Source organism: Sipha flava, unplaced genomic scaffold (genome assembly GCF_003268045.1).
Source record: "Sipha flava isolate LNK unplaced genomic scaffold, YSA_version1 421_pilon_pilon, whole genome shotgun sequence".
NCBI classification, from domain to species: Eukaryota; Metazoa; Arthropoda; class Insecta; order Hemiptera; family Aphididae; genus Sipha; species Sipha flava.
This window is the reverse complement of record NW_020273148.1, coordinates 10,639-27,204: the sequence shown is the minus strand read 5'-3', so window position 1 is coordinate 27,204 and position 16,566 is coordinate 10,639. Positions and strand designations below refer to the sequence as shown.

Genomic DNA, 16,566 nt, shown 5'->3' with positions numbered 1-16,566 from the left:
GATACTTGACTAAAAATTATGAAAATAAATAATATTCTTTTTATGCTTGAAATATTAGCATAATATAATGTCAAATCGTTATGAATACTTGTTTCAAAATTAAATGAAAAAAATATCAAATACAAATATTGTCGAGAATCATAAATTTATATATTTTCTGGTTTTATTAACTCTATGTAAAATATTTTATATTTCTTGAGACTAATAATAACATTACAAAAGTAATCACGTTGACTTCAACATAGATATTGAATTAAAATACTCATCGAAACACAATAAAATAGTTGGAAATAACTAACCATAGAGTTTCAATAAATTTCAAATTTAACATACTTCTACATCGTTAAATGACTTTAAAAAAAAATTTAAAACCATAATTTTATTATAGGATTCAAAAAGAAAAAAAAATTATTGTAAAACGCTTTTTTGCCGCTCAAACTGATGCATGCAAAGTAACAACGTAAATTAAATTTTTAAATAAATTTTTCAAATTATTCTTTAATGGGTTAAAAATATTCAATATGTCAATAATTTTGTGTTCTCTTGAATTCGGTAGAAGGCCCTACTGGTTTAGTATACAGTGGTCGTTTTCAAAGCATTACTGACACGACGGAAATCGTTAACGTGCATTGCAAAACGTATTTTATTTATTTTTTTCTATAAGCTAACTGCCCAAATAGGTGTCCACTACCTTCGTGAAGTTTCACCGTGTACTTCGAAAGTCTGGCAGTATTGTGCATTGTTATAAAAGTGGTACACGCATTCGTGACCCGTTTATTCAGACCCTTTTAAGAGTGATTACATTTGCAACGCAACAACATTAGCGTTTTATTTGAGCTTTTCTTGGAACCTGTTTCTGGGCGGTGCGCATTTTAACAAATGTTATTAATTTCTAAACAGATGTGTGGTCCGTTCGTCTGGTTGCAAAACCGTCCTAGACGAGAAACGGAATCCGCACGAAGTCAATCAATCATATTATGTTTGGTTGCTGACCATTTCTAACACGCATTATGCGTGGTTCGTCTTAGCTTTAGAAACTTGTACTATAATCGTACGATGTAGAACTCGTAGCTGTGTACATTATTACCCGAAATCAGTGTTTCAACAATGCAATTGATTATCGTTAATATTGTTATAAATGTTGAACATAAATCGAAAACGAAATAATAATTAATATTTATACGCGTAATGCTAAAAATGCCCAACAGTTGTAATATATGATACAGGACTAGTTTCATAATCAGATCGACGATCCATCTTGTATTCTTAAGATAAAGTCGAGCTTCTATTGATTAACAATACACGGCAAGATAGAATTTCATTTTTTCCCAGACGTGTTCCGATCGGTTTCGTGGTTAGTTTTTCATAATATATAACGATCGATTACTCGTTAGTTCCATGTTCTATAGAGCTGTTTAAAGCAGGGACCACACCTAGGTTGTGTTTATTTTTAATTAATTTTTCTCTTATAGACAGTAACACTTTTGAAGTTTCTTGGTGTCTGAATAACAGAACGATAAAAAAAAAAAAACCAGCCGTAGACGTCGTAGACCATCAGAGAATACGTCTTTGTTAAAATATGTTATCGCAAAGTCCTACTAACGAAAAACCGTCCGGAAGCTATCGGTTGGTTGTTTTCTTTCAGATACAGTGTTCTAAAACCTATCGAAATTGTTCTACACATTTTAGACGACGAAAAACTAATGAGTATCTGAAACGTGTAGACTCCGACTTGCTATAAACTTTCAATCAACCCACTCGTATCACTCGTTCTATAATCAGCCCAAAAAGTTAACGACACAGTGGTTAGCCCCTACGCATCTTCACATATTGGTGAATGAAAACAACAACATATATTGTAAATTCTTATCGCTCAAAGTTATTGTGATTTTTTTTAAAAATATAACTAAGTTTTGGGATTAAAATATCGTTGTTACAACGCCAATGGTTGCGACACTGAACAATTAACAATTAACCTTATCAATATACCAATGCCCTACTGACGGTAAGTTAAAATTCCAGTAAAATTTATAACAGCTTAAGTTTGTGTAATTTTTCAGGTGCGTCATTAAACATGACCATGGCCTAGTTGGCCCTAGTCTCAGTTTCGTCCGTGAGTATTGTTCACGTGCGTATAATGTATCGAAACGCTTATACGACTAAGCTTATACTATAAGCATCGATGTAAGACCGTAGGCTTTAAACCACGGCGGTCGATGTTCAGGTGCGAGAACTATCGACTTCGATACGTTGAACGGTTGATACAAATGAATTACACCCCCGTCCGTCTACGGTATAAGAACCCCATGTTATTTCGTCAACCCTTCGAGCGGTGGTAAAAAAAAAAAAAGCACGCGAGTCCCGATACGGTTTCGTCGGGATAGAAAGACTATGCGTGTACACAAACAACACGAGCGCCGTCAAAAAACTCGGCAGTCCCGCCGTCATTGTTCTGCAGGTGCGATAATCGGAGATAGAAAAATCGGCAAACCCCTCGGAAAGCCTATTATTATTATATTATATTATACGCCTACGCGCGCCACACACACCTGTCTGGCCGATCCTGCGGGCAGAAGGGGGACCGGATTATTCTCGCGATCGATTGGGAAAAACTTCGAACACATATTTATATACGTGCAGTGTTATTATATAGTATTGTGAACATTTGTAGTGAATAGGACTCTGTTCGGTGGCCTTAAGTACCGCCGGGTTAGTAGACCATTAAAAAGTCATTAATATCTCGCTGACTCGGGGGTCCTTACGGTCTAAGTGCGTACACCGATCTATATATGTCACTCTCACAATGGTAAATAGGTTTTAAATTCACTATTTCTGCCGAGAGAAAACAAAACGAACGGTTGACAGTTTTATGGGTATTTACCGATCTCGTTAGAAATAGCTACCATATGCGTGTCCACGGAAAACGAAAAAGGTTTGGGTCGCTGTACAATGGCGTAGCACGTTCAAATAGAATTTCCGGGCAAAGGGTATTTTTTCGTCAACCGTACGTTTTTGAATAAAATGCTTTTCGTTCGTGTGCACCACTGTCGTTGAAATGTATACGGGAACGAAAATAAACTTTAGGTAACGGTTTCATACGGAGGAAAACAATCATAAACGTTCGATGATTGACTAGTCCAATACAAATGTAACAGGTTTTCGTGTTTGAAAGACGTGCACCCGTTGTACAACGACGACTTGTAAGTTTGAAATAAAAACGCACGGTTCGTCCGAAATACGGTCGTCGTCACGGAAGTCGTGCACGCGACGTAAAACCGAGCGGATTTTTCCGTCGCGTTGAGAACATTTCGGTACGATTAAACGTGTCCGCGGCAGTACTTCCATGTCCTCAAAACGGGTCTTGTTCGCTATGGCTCGCACGGACATCAACCGTAGTATTGTACCGGGTGCACGGTAAAGCACGACCCCGTACGTTGTGAAACGTAATCGGTTGGTTTTCGAGTCGGGTCGAGGGAATATCATCGCGATCAGTCGTCGCGCGCTCTCGAAAAAAAAAAAAAAAAAAAACACCCAAAGGTATGTACCGCGTTCGTCGCACGACAAGGGATAGGTTTTGATCTTGATGCGGCGGTCGTGAATTTATTCGAAATAGCTGCGCGGTGGCGGCGACGGCGGGCGTGTTCCGTTGTAGGCAAACCGGACTGCGGGACGCGGCGGCATGTTCGAACGCGCTTAGACAGAGATGTAGACGCGCGCAGACGAAGACGCATTGCTGTACCGCGTCTACGTGTACATCATATATTATACGAACGCGGAGAAGGTTATTAAGATATTTTCGTTTTATAATTCAATTTTTTTTTTATCCCCCCCCCCTCCCCGTAATTTTACACAGACACATACGCTTAACATGTAGTCATGTGCGTGTGTGGAACATAAATAATACCTATACCTATACGAGGCGGGTACGGTAAGGAAAAAAAAAAAATGTTGAAACACGATACCTAAATGAGCCCCGACAAATATCTCATAATATTATACAACCGCACACGGCTCCGGTCCCTTTCGTGTATACCTACTCAGTGTCACATGTCAACTGATTAAAACTGGTTTCCATGTATTACTATTTTTTTTCCCCCTACCTTATCAAATCTCGTCATTAAAAGCGTCACTCCGTATAGAATCGATCTCTCTGTGGTATAAATGTATACGGAAAAAAAAAAATAATAATAATAACAAATAAAAGAACGACGATAATGGTTGACGGATAAAAAGAAAAAAATACAACAACAACAACAGCAGCGACAACGATTTAAAGATTTTGTAAAAATACTATGATCGAAAATCGTTCTGAAAGGCTTGATGTCCATTAATCATGCCGCGAAGATCTGTTAGACGATTTTTATTTTCGTGCACCGCGCCGCCGTCAGTGACGACGTGCCGGCGAGACAAACTCAACCGGAATAGTTGGCAATAGTATTGATATGAATAATAAAAAACAAAAAAAAATATATATAAATAAAAAGTATTTCGGTATAAAAACGAGAAATGATTATAATAATGTATGTTCGCTACATGTAGTGTCCGTATAATATTAATTTTCTCTTGGCAACGAATAATAATAATTCAAATTGGAAATATATTTTACGTATGTTTTTATAATTAAATGTCAAATAGCAAACGTAGCCCTCTAGGTTTACAGCACCAAAAATAATACATTTCCGATTTTTTTCTCGCGATTTCGATGAAATAAAATTTTTCGAACTTTATTAGACATTATTCCATAGCGTTTGGTTTTAACAACACATTTTGTGAAATCGGAATAAAAGGAAATTGTAAAATCGTCACTCCTCTTCGACGTGGTAATGATGACATCAAAGTTTAAGTTCCGTTTTCGAGTCTTCTGACTTGAAAACGTTCATCTACCACGCCGTATTCTATAACTTAGTCTGTATACTAATCCAATTCAGTGTCTGAATATTATTATCTTTCTTAAATGTAATTTGCATTGGTGGACTCAATATTTTAAATATAGCTTTTAATTATAGCTACTGATGTTAAAAATACTATAATACGTATATTGTACACGTTATGTTCAGTATCTTACCTTTGTGCGGCATCTTCCAGAACGGTTCGTTTTCTCTGCAAGGGAAAGGCCCGAGCCCCCCCACCCCAGCTCCAAGCAACGTCTTGACGGACCCCCACGTCCCTCCTCCGTAAAGTCCCAACACCTGTGAAAACAAACAACAATCATTATGGTTATGTAGAAATTAAAACGAAAAACAGTTACACGTACTTGGGGGTATGCTAAACATGTACGAAAAAAAATAATAATAAATAAATAGGTTTTACACGCAGCAGCGTACCTAATCGCGCCCCGGCATGTACATTCTGTTCTCACCCTCCGGAGTGACTCATGTACGCATCCTCTCGGGTGGTGCCCCCATTAAAATACCAAAAGATTACGCGGCGGAAGATTTAAATCGCACGTCCGGTGAAACGGCGAAGGGTTCGCTAAAACGTTGGTTCGAAGTGCGGGCGCTTCTCGATGCACGCACGCACTTCGTCCAAAGGATCCCCACCAACCAACAGCACCAGCACCGGGGACGTATTTAGGGGGAGGTGAGGGGGTAAAGTCGCCCCAGGCTGCAAATTCTTTTGGATTAAGGGGATCCATGATCCATATTCATTCGTCGATTAAAAATTTTTAATATTTTACCATTTTCCATAGCGACTAGACTGCGATTTTTGTTTCCGTCATAGTATTATCAAAAAATGATCTCGTGTAAAATCCGTAGACAATAAATATGATCTTTCTTGAAAAATCGTATAAAACGTTTGTGTAGGGGTGGAAGGTTGGGATTTGTTCCCGGACATGAAATTTTAGAAGGTATAATCTTTGTAATTATTAAAAACTAATTTGACATTTTTAACTTTGTTAAATACTGTTATTGGGTTAAGACTCAATAGGTATCATTGTATATTAATTATTAGAAAAAAATTCTCGAGAAGAGTATTTGTTTATTGGTCTAAAATAGGGTGTAGTTTTAACAGTTTCTCCGGGCGTAAAAATTCCTAGTTCCACCTCTGGTGACACTAAGACTTTACCGGTCGCGCTTCGGAAACGGATAGCTACTTCGGACGCGAACTAACCTGTACCGGAACAATCGCGTCAGCTGCGCGATGTGCGCAGGACGACCGCACTGCTCCACGTGCATTGTTCTTTAGGGGCACGTCGATTGTTGTGTTGACAACGAAAGGTGTACGAAAAACGTACATATGTACGTATAAACAGACGGATCTAGAAGTTAGCGCCACCCTGTGAAACGTATTCCTGTACGGTGCGCCACGAGATTCGGAGAAACGAATAATGGCGAAACGTTTATTCGATATGCGTTCGACCCTCTGCACAACGCGCCGGGTCTCGGCTGCGGTCGATAGCTGCGGCGGCGTATTGTGCGGACGGGCGGATTTGCACACGTCGAAACTAAATCGATGAACAAAATAAACGTGTCTACGAGCCGCTGAAAGGTTAAACAGGGGAGGGGAGGGGGTGAAATTTAAAGAATTTGATTTATTTAGGTTTTTTTTTTTTACGGTCAGTACGGGTCCGTATTTTTATAATACGCTCGGGATGTATAGAGATAGAGCAGACGTCAATATTTATAATAACGTTTTACTACGGATAATAAGGTTTACGCACGCACGGGCCCAGGGTTAAAACTACGAAAATTGTTCGTGTGTGTTATGGTTTCGGAATAATCAGAAATCGGGTTGGTCATTTTTCGCCTTCTTATTAAATATTATACCCGCCGAGTTAACCTGTACCAACGCAGCATTATACTTGTTTCCCGCGCAGCGGAAGACGGAAAAAAAAATAATAATATGCTTCTCTTTTTATATGGTGTTTTTCGTATTTTACATTATAACGTCTTGTGCGCACACAAAACGTGAACCGATCCTCGAATGTACTTTTCAAACTACGAAACGCGCGCAGGTCATTATTATTGTATTCCTTTTCTCGATTAATTTAATAAATTGCTGCTGCGCGCACGTACGTTCAATACTGGAGTGTGTGTGTTTCTTTTAAATATTTTTTTTGAAATCGGGAACGGCTGCCGCGCGGAGACCATTCGTCTTTGAACGTGTACAACGGTGTGTACCCTCAACACAAAGCGGCGTCAAAACGAGTGCGTGCGTATACCGACGTTACAAACGCGTACACATATTTAAGTACGATTATAGGACACGACCAAAGCAAGTGGGCACTTGACTCGGTCCGTACACGCGGCTACGGGGTAGTTAGTGCGCGAAAACCTACGGAGATCGTTTAGACGTCGTATAGCTGTTTGTGTAGACGACGACGAACAAAAAATATGTATAAAAAATAAAACTTTTTTGATCGGTCACCATTTTCACTTCTACTCGCCCCCGTCATTCCTGTACATGCACCACGAACCTGTAAGAATGTTCCGCATGCGTACATATTTTGTGACTGCGACGGTGGCGGACAAACTCTCATTAGCGACTTCAAAAGAAAACGCGACTTACATGACCGGGATTCGATGCACACATGTACATGTACACTCGAACCGCCGGCGCATTTTCGGATCGACTCGCGGCGGCAGTGGCTGCGGGGGTTTGTACGAAACGACGGGAAAAAAAGAAAAAATATAATTGCACGCCGCAATAATGTATTCGTTAAGGGGGTGTATTTTTTTCATTTCATTTTCCCCGTCCGCAGGATTAAAAAAAAAAAAAAAAAACGAGAACACGCAAAGGAAACGCGCGTGCGACAATCCCTTTGAACTGCGGGTTATTTTATTTTCGTACGCGATTTACACTAATTACCCGCAACCGCGGTTTTGAATCGTGTTTTGATTGCAACCGACACGCGACTTCGCTGTGAATAACGATTTGCGGCCGCGGTTCGAATTCTACCCGCACACGTCACCGCTCGTAATACACAATATGTACATGTGTACAAGGGCCGGACGAGAGAAAGGGTGCGCATGCGGATGCACTTCCAAAAGTCCGCGGCCTTTATTTACCAGTTTAGCGCGTGCGTAGTGTACGTATTATTTGGTGTTCCGTAATCGTTTGTTCGTGGTATAACGTTCGTTATACCACGTATAATTCGTTTGTTCGTCATCGAAACGGTCTCGGAAAACTATCGGTTCGCAGTGCGCGGAACGTGCCTGCGTCTAGTAAACGAAAAAATGAATGTGTCCGCGGCATACGTACGTCATGCAGATTCGCGGTGTATCGCGTTTGTACAATTTATGGCGAACCGCAGCGTTTGTGCACCGTCTGGATAAGGTGATCGTAGCGCTGAGACAACGTTTTGTTCGTTATAGTTTCTTGCCCGGGTTTGGAAAATAAAAAACCGCGATATCTCTGTCGGTCCCCACGGATCCATAAATCGTGAGCGCTTTGTGCGTTATTGCCACGTTAAGTGCCATAATAGCTCTATGCGTACTTACGTACGCATAACGTAATGCGCGTCGCAGTAGCAGCGAATAAATTAATGTCCTATTACGTTCAGTCAAAATCGTTAAATGTATTTAAGATACTATATTTATATGAAAATATTACTTTTGGCGCGGTCTCCAGTTGAGTGAAATGTTTTTCTGGCATTTTCCGGTTTCGGCTTCAACAAAAATAACAAATAACGTTTGCACGTGAGTTAATCGAGAATACACAATGAATTTTCGGTGAACAAATGGAATTTGCCGCTTATGAGGTTAAGGATATGTTAATTGTTCTATTGCGATGAAGCGTCTATTTTATTCGTCTATTTCGTTCGACGAAACGATTATCGTTTTTTATCGCGATAGAAAAACGAATATAAAAAAACGTGTTATGGCCGATACATTGGGAATAGACACCATTATTTCGTTATTATAATAATAATAGTTATACCCAGGTGCACATGCAAAAGAGGGATTAGGAGTTCAACCTCCTGCCCTAAAAACGGTGAGAAAATATGTAGTCGGACAATTGTTTACCCACACCCAACAGTCGACGTTGTTATCCGTGTAAAAGATGCAAGACCGGTAAAGGCGACTAAATTCAATTTTACGTCGTTATTTGTTATTCGTTAATAATTTTATTCGTCGTAGCCTTCTTCGAAAATACGATTTGAACTTATGACTTATTGTAACTGTAAATATGAGTGTTTGAAACACACACGTTTACAGTTGTAACGCATTTGACTATATTTTATCAACCGTTTCTACGGTCGAAAATATCTTTGCTCGATTTACGTTTTGATAATCGTTTCGTCGCCCATCAATCGTACGAACTATTTTCTATACGCGCACCCGAGCGACGACAACGTAACATTCGGTGTCGCGTCGATACGTCGTCACCTACGGTCGGTTAACAGGTTATGCCCACGCGTAATCGGGCGTAGGATAGGCGCGGACGAACAATAATCGAATTTCCAACAATTTAATTCGACGGAATCGAATCGCGGGCGATGACATTACGCTCGTACTCGTAATTATATTCAACGCGGCCCCGCCCCTATAGCCGGGATGCCCCGTCCCCCTTGGGCACGTATTGTTGCGGTCCCCTCTCGTCGCAGCTTTTTCTTTTTTTAATATTTTTTTTGTCAAGCACCACGAGCTAATATTCCATGTACATACATAATACATATTTTTCCTCGTACCCTCGCGCGGTCTTTTTTTTTTTTTATTGTTCGTCTTCTTACGCGTATATATATATATATATATATTTTTTTTTATTATTACCGTCGTGCATTGTCCTCGCGTACGTACGCGCGTGTGTGTGTACATAGCGTGGCCATGATGGTCCCCGCAGTATTTACCTACCAAGAGAGCCCCGACAATGGGACCCTGCAGCAGCAGCAGCAGCACGGGGGCAGATGGTGTGTCGGATGGTTTTCTAATTCAGAAAACCGCTAGTGGAAAAAAAAAAAAAAACGGTTCTTTTATGCGCCACGCACAAATAATACCATCGCCGTCGTCGTCGCGTAATATTATTATGTGCGCGCACACACACACACACGGCACGAACGCGTACAATGCGCGCATCGTGTGTCCCCCTGCAGCGTCGACATAATAATAATAATATGAACGGAAAAACGTACCCCCGGTGTACGATTGTCGCGCGGTAATTCGGTTAAATGTATCTATCGCGTATTTGTACACGCCGGACGCGAGACGAGGGAGGAGCGACGGAGACAAAAAAAAAAAAAAAAAATGGAAAACGAATATAAAGACCGTTGACTGTACCGCACGTCGCATGCGTAGTACACCGTACGGGTATTATTTACCGCGCGAAATCGAACGACAACAACGGAATCGTCGGGTTAGGGTTCGTCCGTGTATCGCATGCACGCGATTAGGTTTTAATAGCCTCCCCGTGCGCGCGCGTACCCCACCCGCGGGGCGCGATTGGATCCGCTGATCAAACAAGCGGAGCCGGTGTATACAATACCTATTAAATACGTACGCGCGTACATTGTGTAAACATTGTGTAACCGTATTGGCGACGTGCGGTGGCCGTTGGTTGAACCGACGGATGGCGATCGGACGACGATGGAAAATCGCACCCCCCGGGTGTGCCCTTTGAAGTCCGACGGCGAATCGATAAATCGTGCGACGTCCGTTCGCGCGAACACGACGCGGGTAAACTTTATACGAGCATCACGTACGCCGGCGACCATCGTCGCGTTTGCGCGATACGATTACTGCGTTCCGTACGTGCGCCGGGATTCGCACCCGGCAACAGCGGCGCATTTAAGGGGGGGGGGATGAAAGGGCAAATATTTGGAGCTGCAATATATTCTTTTATTATTGATGGTGTTCGTGTTTATTTTATAATACATTTAATCTAATAAAAAAACCGTGTATTGTTGTTATCGTTGTGCATATAAGTGTTGATTCCGCTTTTTATATATATATTTTAAGAAGGAAATATTCACTTTGAATAAAAAAGATTAGGTTAACGTTAGGATATGTATTACTATAAAATTATCTATGACAATATCGCAAAACAAAACTGATTTATGATTTGTTTCATAAAATTAATTTTTTTATTGTTTAACTTTGAATTTATTTATACATACATACATACATATATATATATATTTTTTTGTAAGGGGAAGGGCGGATATTGAACGCGCCACTGCCCGGCAACAACGTCCGACTAGCACGGTAAAATAAAAACGGATTTCGTACGACTGACCGGTGAAAAAACGACAATTTACCTTGCATTACGTATTTTGACCAAAAACCGTCGTGATATGTTTATAATGTGCCTATGGTATTTTTTATACTCATTATTCCCGTCGAGTTTATGAACAAGAGTTCTAAATTGAATCTCAATACGTTTAGACGAATAAACACACGAAGAATAAAGCATGATTTATTTTAGAGTAAGTATACGTCGTACACGGATAAAATATATCTGTCGAATACTTTAATAGCTCAATGAATAATTAATACATTTTCGTACGGTCATTATTGATTTATAACACTGTGTGTGTGTATTAAACGTTATTAATTTATGCTACACGTCTATAAATTATTACACGAGCTTATAATTCTATTTATGTTTATGTTTATTATTTTTTTTTAGTTTCCTGCATTTTTACTATGGAAATGTATTTGTAATATTATTAATTCCATGTTGAAACATATATATATATATTCAATGGCGAGTAACAACCAGTCCAAACCTATTGGTTTTCAATATCAATACTGTAATAATGTGCAACTCATGTAAAATAATTTTTTTTTGTAATTTGAACACGATTTTTATATGATTGAAAATTATAATTTTTTTAAGATATTGCAGATTAATCAGTCGAAAATTGAAAACGCACTAATGCACTTTTAAATTAAATTTAATAAACTTTACCATCGACTGACGAATAAAATATAACAAATTATATGGCTGGGTCATAATAATTTGATCGAATATTATTTAAATATTTTAAAATTATTATCTAACACGATTAAGAAGGTCAGTTTTGTAAAAAATTATCATTATTTTGTAATATTTCCTACTTATACTTGTATCGAATATTATATAATGAACGAACCAATTTTATTCAATTGGAATCGAACACATATAGTTTAATAACATGTTTATCGTTCAACAATTGATTTAACATTTCAAAATATGCAAATGCAATTATTTTACGGAATAAAATTACAATTTGATTTGTAAATGGAATTTTTTATAATATTTTTAGTAATTTATGTTATAGGTTATAATCGCGGTTAAGGAAAATCAGATATTTCAATTACGTATCGTCTGAATATACTGCATAATCAACCACGTCAGTGAAACTTTTTAACATAACTTTATTTACGATTTAAAATAATTATTTGTACTATATTATAAATACTGCAGATATTGATTAGAAAAATTTTACCTCTTACACTTTACTTTTACACGCGTATTATAATTATAAGCAATGAATATATACATTGTTGCGACTTCATATCGAATCCGCAGACGTTTAAATGGTTTTACCTACACGTAAAACGATTATTAACAATTTGAACTACAAATAGAAGGTTGAACACAACGCTATCCCAACAGTTATTGCAAACATATTTCGATAACAATATTATGTGTTGGTACCTAATCAAACGTTTTATTGTGTGTGCATAGAGTTTGAATTAATTTTGCCTACATCATTGGAGTGCGAACAATTAATAATAAAAATATAATAAACTAACATTGATTTAACATTAAACTGTGAACTATAAAATCAGTATACGATGTAATGTAGGTACGGCCAATGCGCAATTGGCCTAAGTTTGCAGACATTGTGTCTAGACTGATCGAGATAATCACCTGTGATATTATTACATATGTGTTCACGAGTATGACACGCATAACATATGTACTGCTACCTAATTAGATTGATACGGTGTAGGTTTATTTTCATCGTTGTGTTAATATTGTAATAATTATTATTTAATAATGATTGATTTGTCTGTCGGATAGCGATAAGGAATTATTTTTATAAGTGTGTAGCGAACGATGAGCATTATCAACACCAGAGGGTATTTGGTGAAAGAAATGTATCTGAATGTTTTTTTTTTTTCTTTTTTTTTTTTAACAGTCTTTTGGTTATTAAATTTAACGCGGATATTTTCAATACCTTAATGTTTTCATCGTTTAACTTTGTTCAACGGAAAATACGCGTCGAGAACTATTATGTTGAAAATATGTAACTAACCGAAGCCGGTTACATAATGTTCGTGCGAATGTTAAACATTTATGACAGCACGAAATTAAACTTTGCGACAACGGGCATTTTTTTATCGTAATATTTTATCTCGAAATTGTGTAGAGAAATAATTTGAATTTCTGTACCAATATCTGAGTTGTGGTCGTAATGGAATTTTCCGCAGTAAATCAGAAATATTTCCGCGTAATATCGGGTTCGACATGGTATGTGGAAAAAATTGAAACGACGCAATTGCACGTTCGCGGCAAACCATTTTCAAGAGTGAACACCGCGAATCGGAACGTTTGTATGGTCCACGTGCGGCGGGATGAGACGGTAAAAGTGAGGTTGGCGTAAAAGTCGTTCGGACCGAAAGAAGAGCGATTCCGTCGGAAGCAGCAACGGTACGTGTACGAGAAAAACGGAGAGGGTGAAAAAAACACGGAAAAAAACACTTACCGATTGAGATCCGTAAAGCGCCTTCGGAGCGCGCGTTCCGGTAGTCGCCTCGGTTGCCGGTCGGTTACCGCGACGGTTGTTTGCGGCCGTGGAACGTGTTCAGCAGCAGCAGCAGCAGCAGCAGCAGATCACGGCATGTCACGGCGCGGGCGCGCACGGCACACGCACCCGTACGCGGGCGACGACGTTTCGCGCGGAAACGCCTGGGCACGAGCGGTTAGCCGTTCTCTCGGGCGTCAACGCGCGTGCCGAGATATCGGATCGGGACTGGCGAATAAGGGTTGGAAACGAGAAACAAATATCGAACGGGCAAAGGAGGCGCAACGAGAAAAAAAAAAAAAAACGAGCACCTCTGACGACGACCGTGTGCGCGTCTCGCAGAAGTCTGCTCTCGCGGAGACCGATCAACCGATTCGCGTCAAAGTCGGTTAGGTTAGTCGGTGTGGGTATGTCGGACGTGCGTCAGCGACCCGTTCGGTTCGGTACACACGACTGCGTCCGTCTCGTCCGCGGTGGCGTCTCGGCGGCGGTGCGGCGCGCGCGACTCGGGCGGACGTCGCGCGCGCCCCACGCAGACTCCACCCCGCCGGCCCGCGGTGGGCGGGGCCCAACTCGCGCGCCCCTCCGCGGCGGCGTCCGGTACCCGGTGTCCCTTCGCGGTGGTGGTAGGGATGCGGTTGTCGTGCGGTGCCGCGTACGTACGCGCGCTGCGGGGCGAACCGACCCTGCTGCGACCCTGCAGCCGCTCCGGCGGCGGCGGCGCACCGCGGTCGTCCGCGCTCTCGCGGCGGTTGTATTATTACGGTTCTGTTATTACGATATCTCGGTAACGCTCGAATCGGAAAAATACGCGTTATCGAACCCGTCAAAATTACGTGAGTACGACTTTCGAAAATAATTATCGTGTACATCACGTCTGGAGCTGACGGAACGCCGCCGATTATACGACGGAATCGCAGCGTTGTACGAGAGGACGTTCTATTCCGACGCGAAAACGCGATTCCGTCTCCGACATATAAGGGTTAAAAAAGGCTCGTGATTTTTGATCGGTACACGAAAACATTATTCCTCGTCCTTCCAGAAAAAATTCGTTAGTTACATTTAATTGCCATTAAATGGTGTTTACCTGATATACCCGTACACGTACACGACGTTCCCAGCGGTGCTGTTGCCGGGGTTGCCGACCGTACCGATCCGATGCGCGCTCGGACGATTTTATACTTATCCAATACAGTCCAATCGAGCAATGTTACCGCGGTCGTGGTGATCGGTACTCGTCAGACCACGTTTCGTTCGCAGGGATCGTAAAATGCCGGTGTTGCTAGTCCGCGCCCCGTGTCGACCGCTCCGATTGTCCCGCGCCGTACGCTTTCGCTTCGTTTCACGATGGTAGTGTAGGTACGCGTGTGCCTCGGCCCGGGCGTTTTACGACCGAGTAGTATAACGCGGGCACACGGGTGCAACGAGGGTGAAGAATATTCGACCCACGAAGCGCTGCGAACCGTAGCCTACAGGTGCCGGATCTTCAAACCGTTTTACCGGTTAGGTAATACATCAGTGCCCCTAAAAGTTACCGATAAACAGTTCACCTCAGACGAATTGACGTATGGAGGATTGTCGTGGGCGATTTTAACGCGTAACACGTAACAAGTCGGATTCAACTTTCACACAATCACGCTTAAATACATTCACATACATTCGTGCATTATGGAAACGTTTATTTTCAACGAAAAATCGATTATAAGTTTGAGCTTAAGTTTACCTCTCAATAGTGCATGTACTACAAACAAATTCGACCAATACACTTGAAATCGAACACACTCTTGAAATTCGAATTCGTTTAAAATACGTTCACAGTTCATGGATTTAGCGATTCCGCGCTAAACGGATATGATTGACGGAGTTTAATCTTCTTTGTTTCGTGATCGATCGTTGATTTTATGAGTTAGATTACGGACGAGTAAGAAGTATGCCACCGTAACGGGCGTTTAGTAATTTTTTTTCCGATCGGATTACGTGCCGAGTAAAACAATCTAAAATTAATTCATTTTTATCGATATATTTTTCGCAAAAGATTCCATATTTTTATTTTTTTTAAAATACTAAACGCGTAATGAAAAACACTCGTTGAAAGTTCGAAACTCGCGCCCCTCCTTGATCAGCGTCCGGGACACGAACCCCCGGATCGGCTACCCGCCCTCGGATCCGGTGCTGCCAGCACATTCTTCGGAAGTCGAGTGCGGTACGGCGTACACACAATAACGCATAAATATATAATAATGCGAGTTCACGAGGCAATATCTCGTGCAATATTATTGTGCGATGCGACGCGAATGTACACGGTTCTTGGAAACCCATCGCTTACGAACAAAAGAACGTGCAATTATCGTTAAAAAGTTTTTCGAACTTGGCAAGAGTACCTACTTCGCCCGGTCTTCATTGCGTCGAGTATTGTTTATTTACGCGAACAATATGAAATCGTACAATGATATACAGGTGTACTTCGTGTTCCGTGAACAAATAAACTTTTTTCCCGTCTATTCCGTAACATAAAACGGTTTTATCGTGGAGACCGTCGACGTTTAAACAATATTCACGTTTTATCATTTTTTTTTTTTTTTAAACCCCATTACAGTTTGTGTAAAACGTATTCAGTTAAAATATAATGAAAACTACTTAAACGACCAAAGACAATTTTTGATTGATATAAGTATTATTGTTAGTCGATACATTGTTTTAATTTCAATTGTTCGTTCAAAATGTATTACCATAGGTAGAGAGATCAAAAGTGAAGGAAAAAAAAATCATATCTGTACAAATAAACCGCCTTGTCCGTCCGTACACGAACATCTGTTGATGATACTAAACGTAGAGTATTCCGCGTACGGTTTGATTAAACTTCTCGCGCATACCTGGGCGGTTTGATCGAAAAA

The 16,566-nt window shown here is 40.5% G+C and overlaps 1 protein-coding gene across 2 annotated transcripts in view; it reads right to left on the bottom strand.

Moving 5' to 3' along the window:
- The window catches only part of LOC112689061 (paired box protein Pax-6-like), a 48,910-nt gene extending 34,753 nt beyond the window's left edge, over positions 1 to 14,157 (bottom strand). Inside the window, exons 1-3 of one of the 2 annotated variants that reach the window (XM_025562560.1) lie at positions 13,634 to 14,157; positions 8,554 to 8,608; positions 5,066 to 5,189 (exon numbers count right to left, since the gene is read on the bottom strand). In XM_025562560.1, coding sequence (XP_025418345.1) covers positions 5,066 to 5,189; positions 8,554 to 8,595 — 166 coding nt within the window. In that variant the 5' untranslated portion in view covers positions 8,596 to 8,608; positions 13,634 to 14,157. The remainder of the gene's footprint in view (positions 1 to 5,065; positions 5,190 to 8,553; positions 8,609 to 13,633) is intronic. The other variant, XM_025562561.1, reaches the window with a different exon arrangement.
- Between the last annotated feature and the right edge of the window lie 2,409 nt (positions 14,158 to 16,566).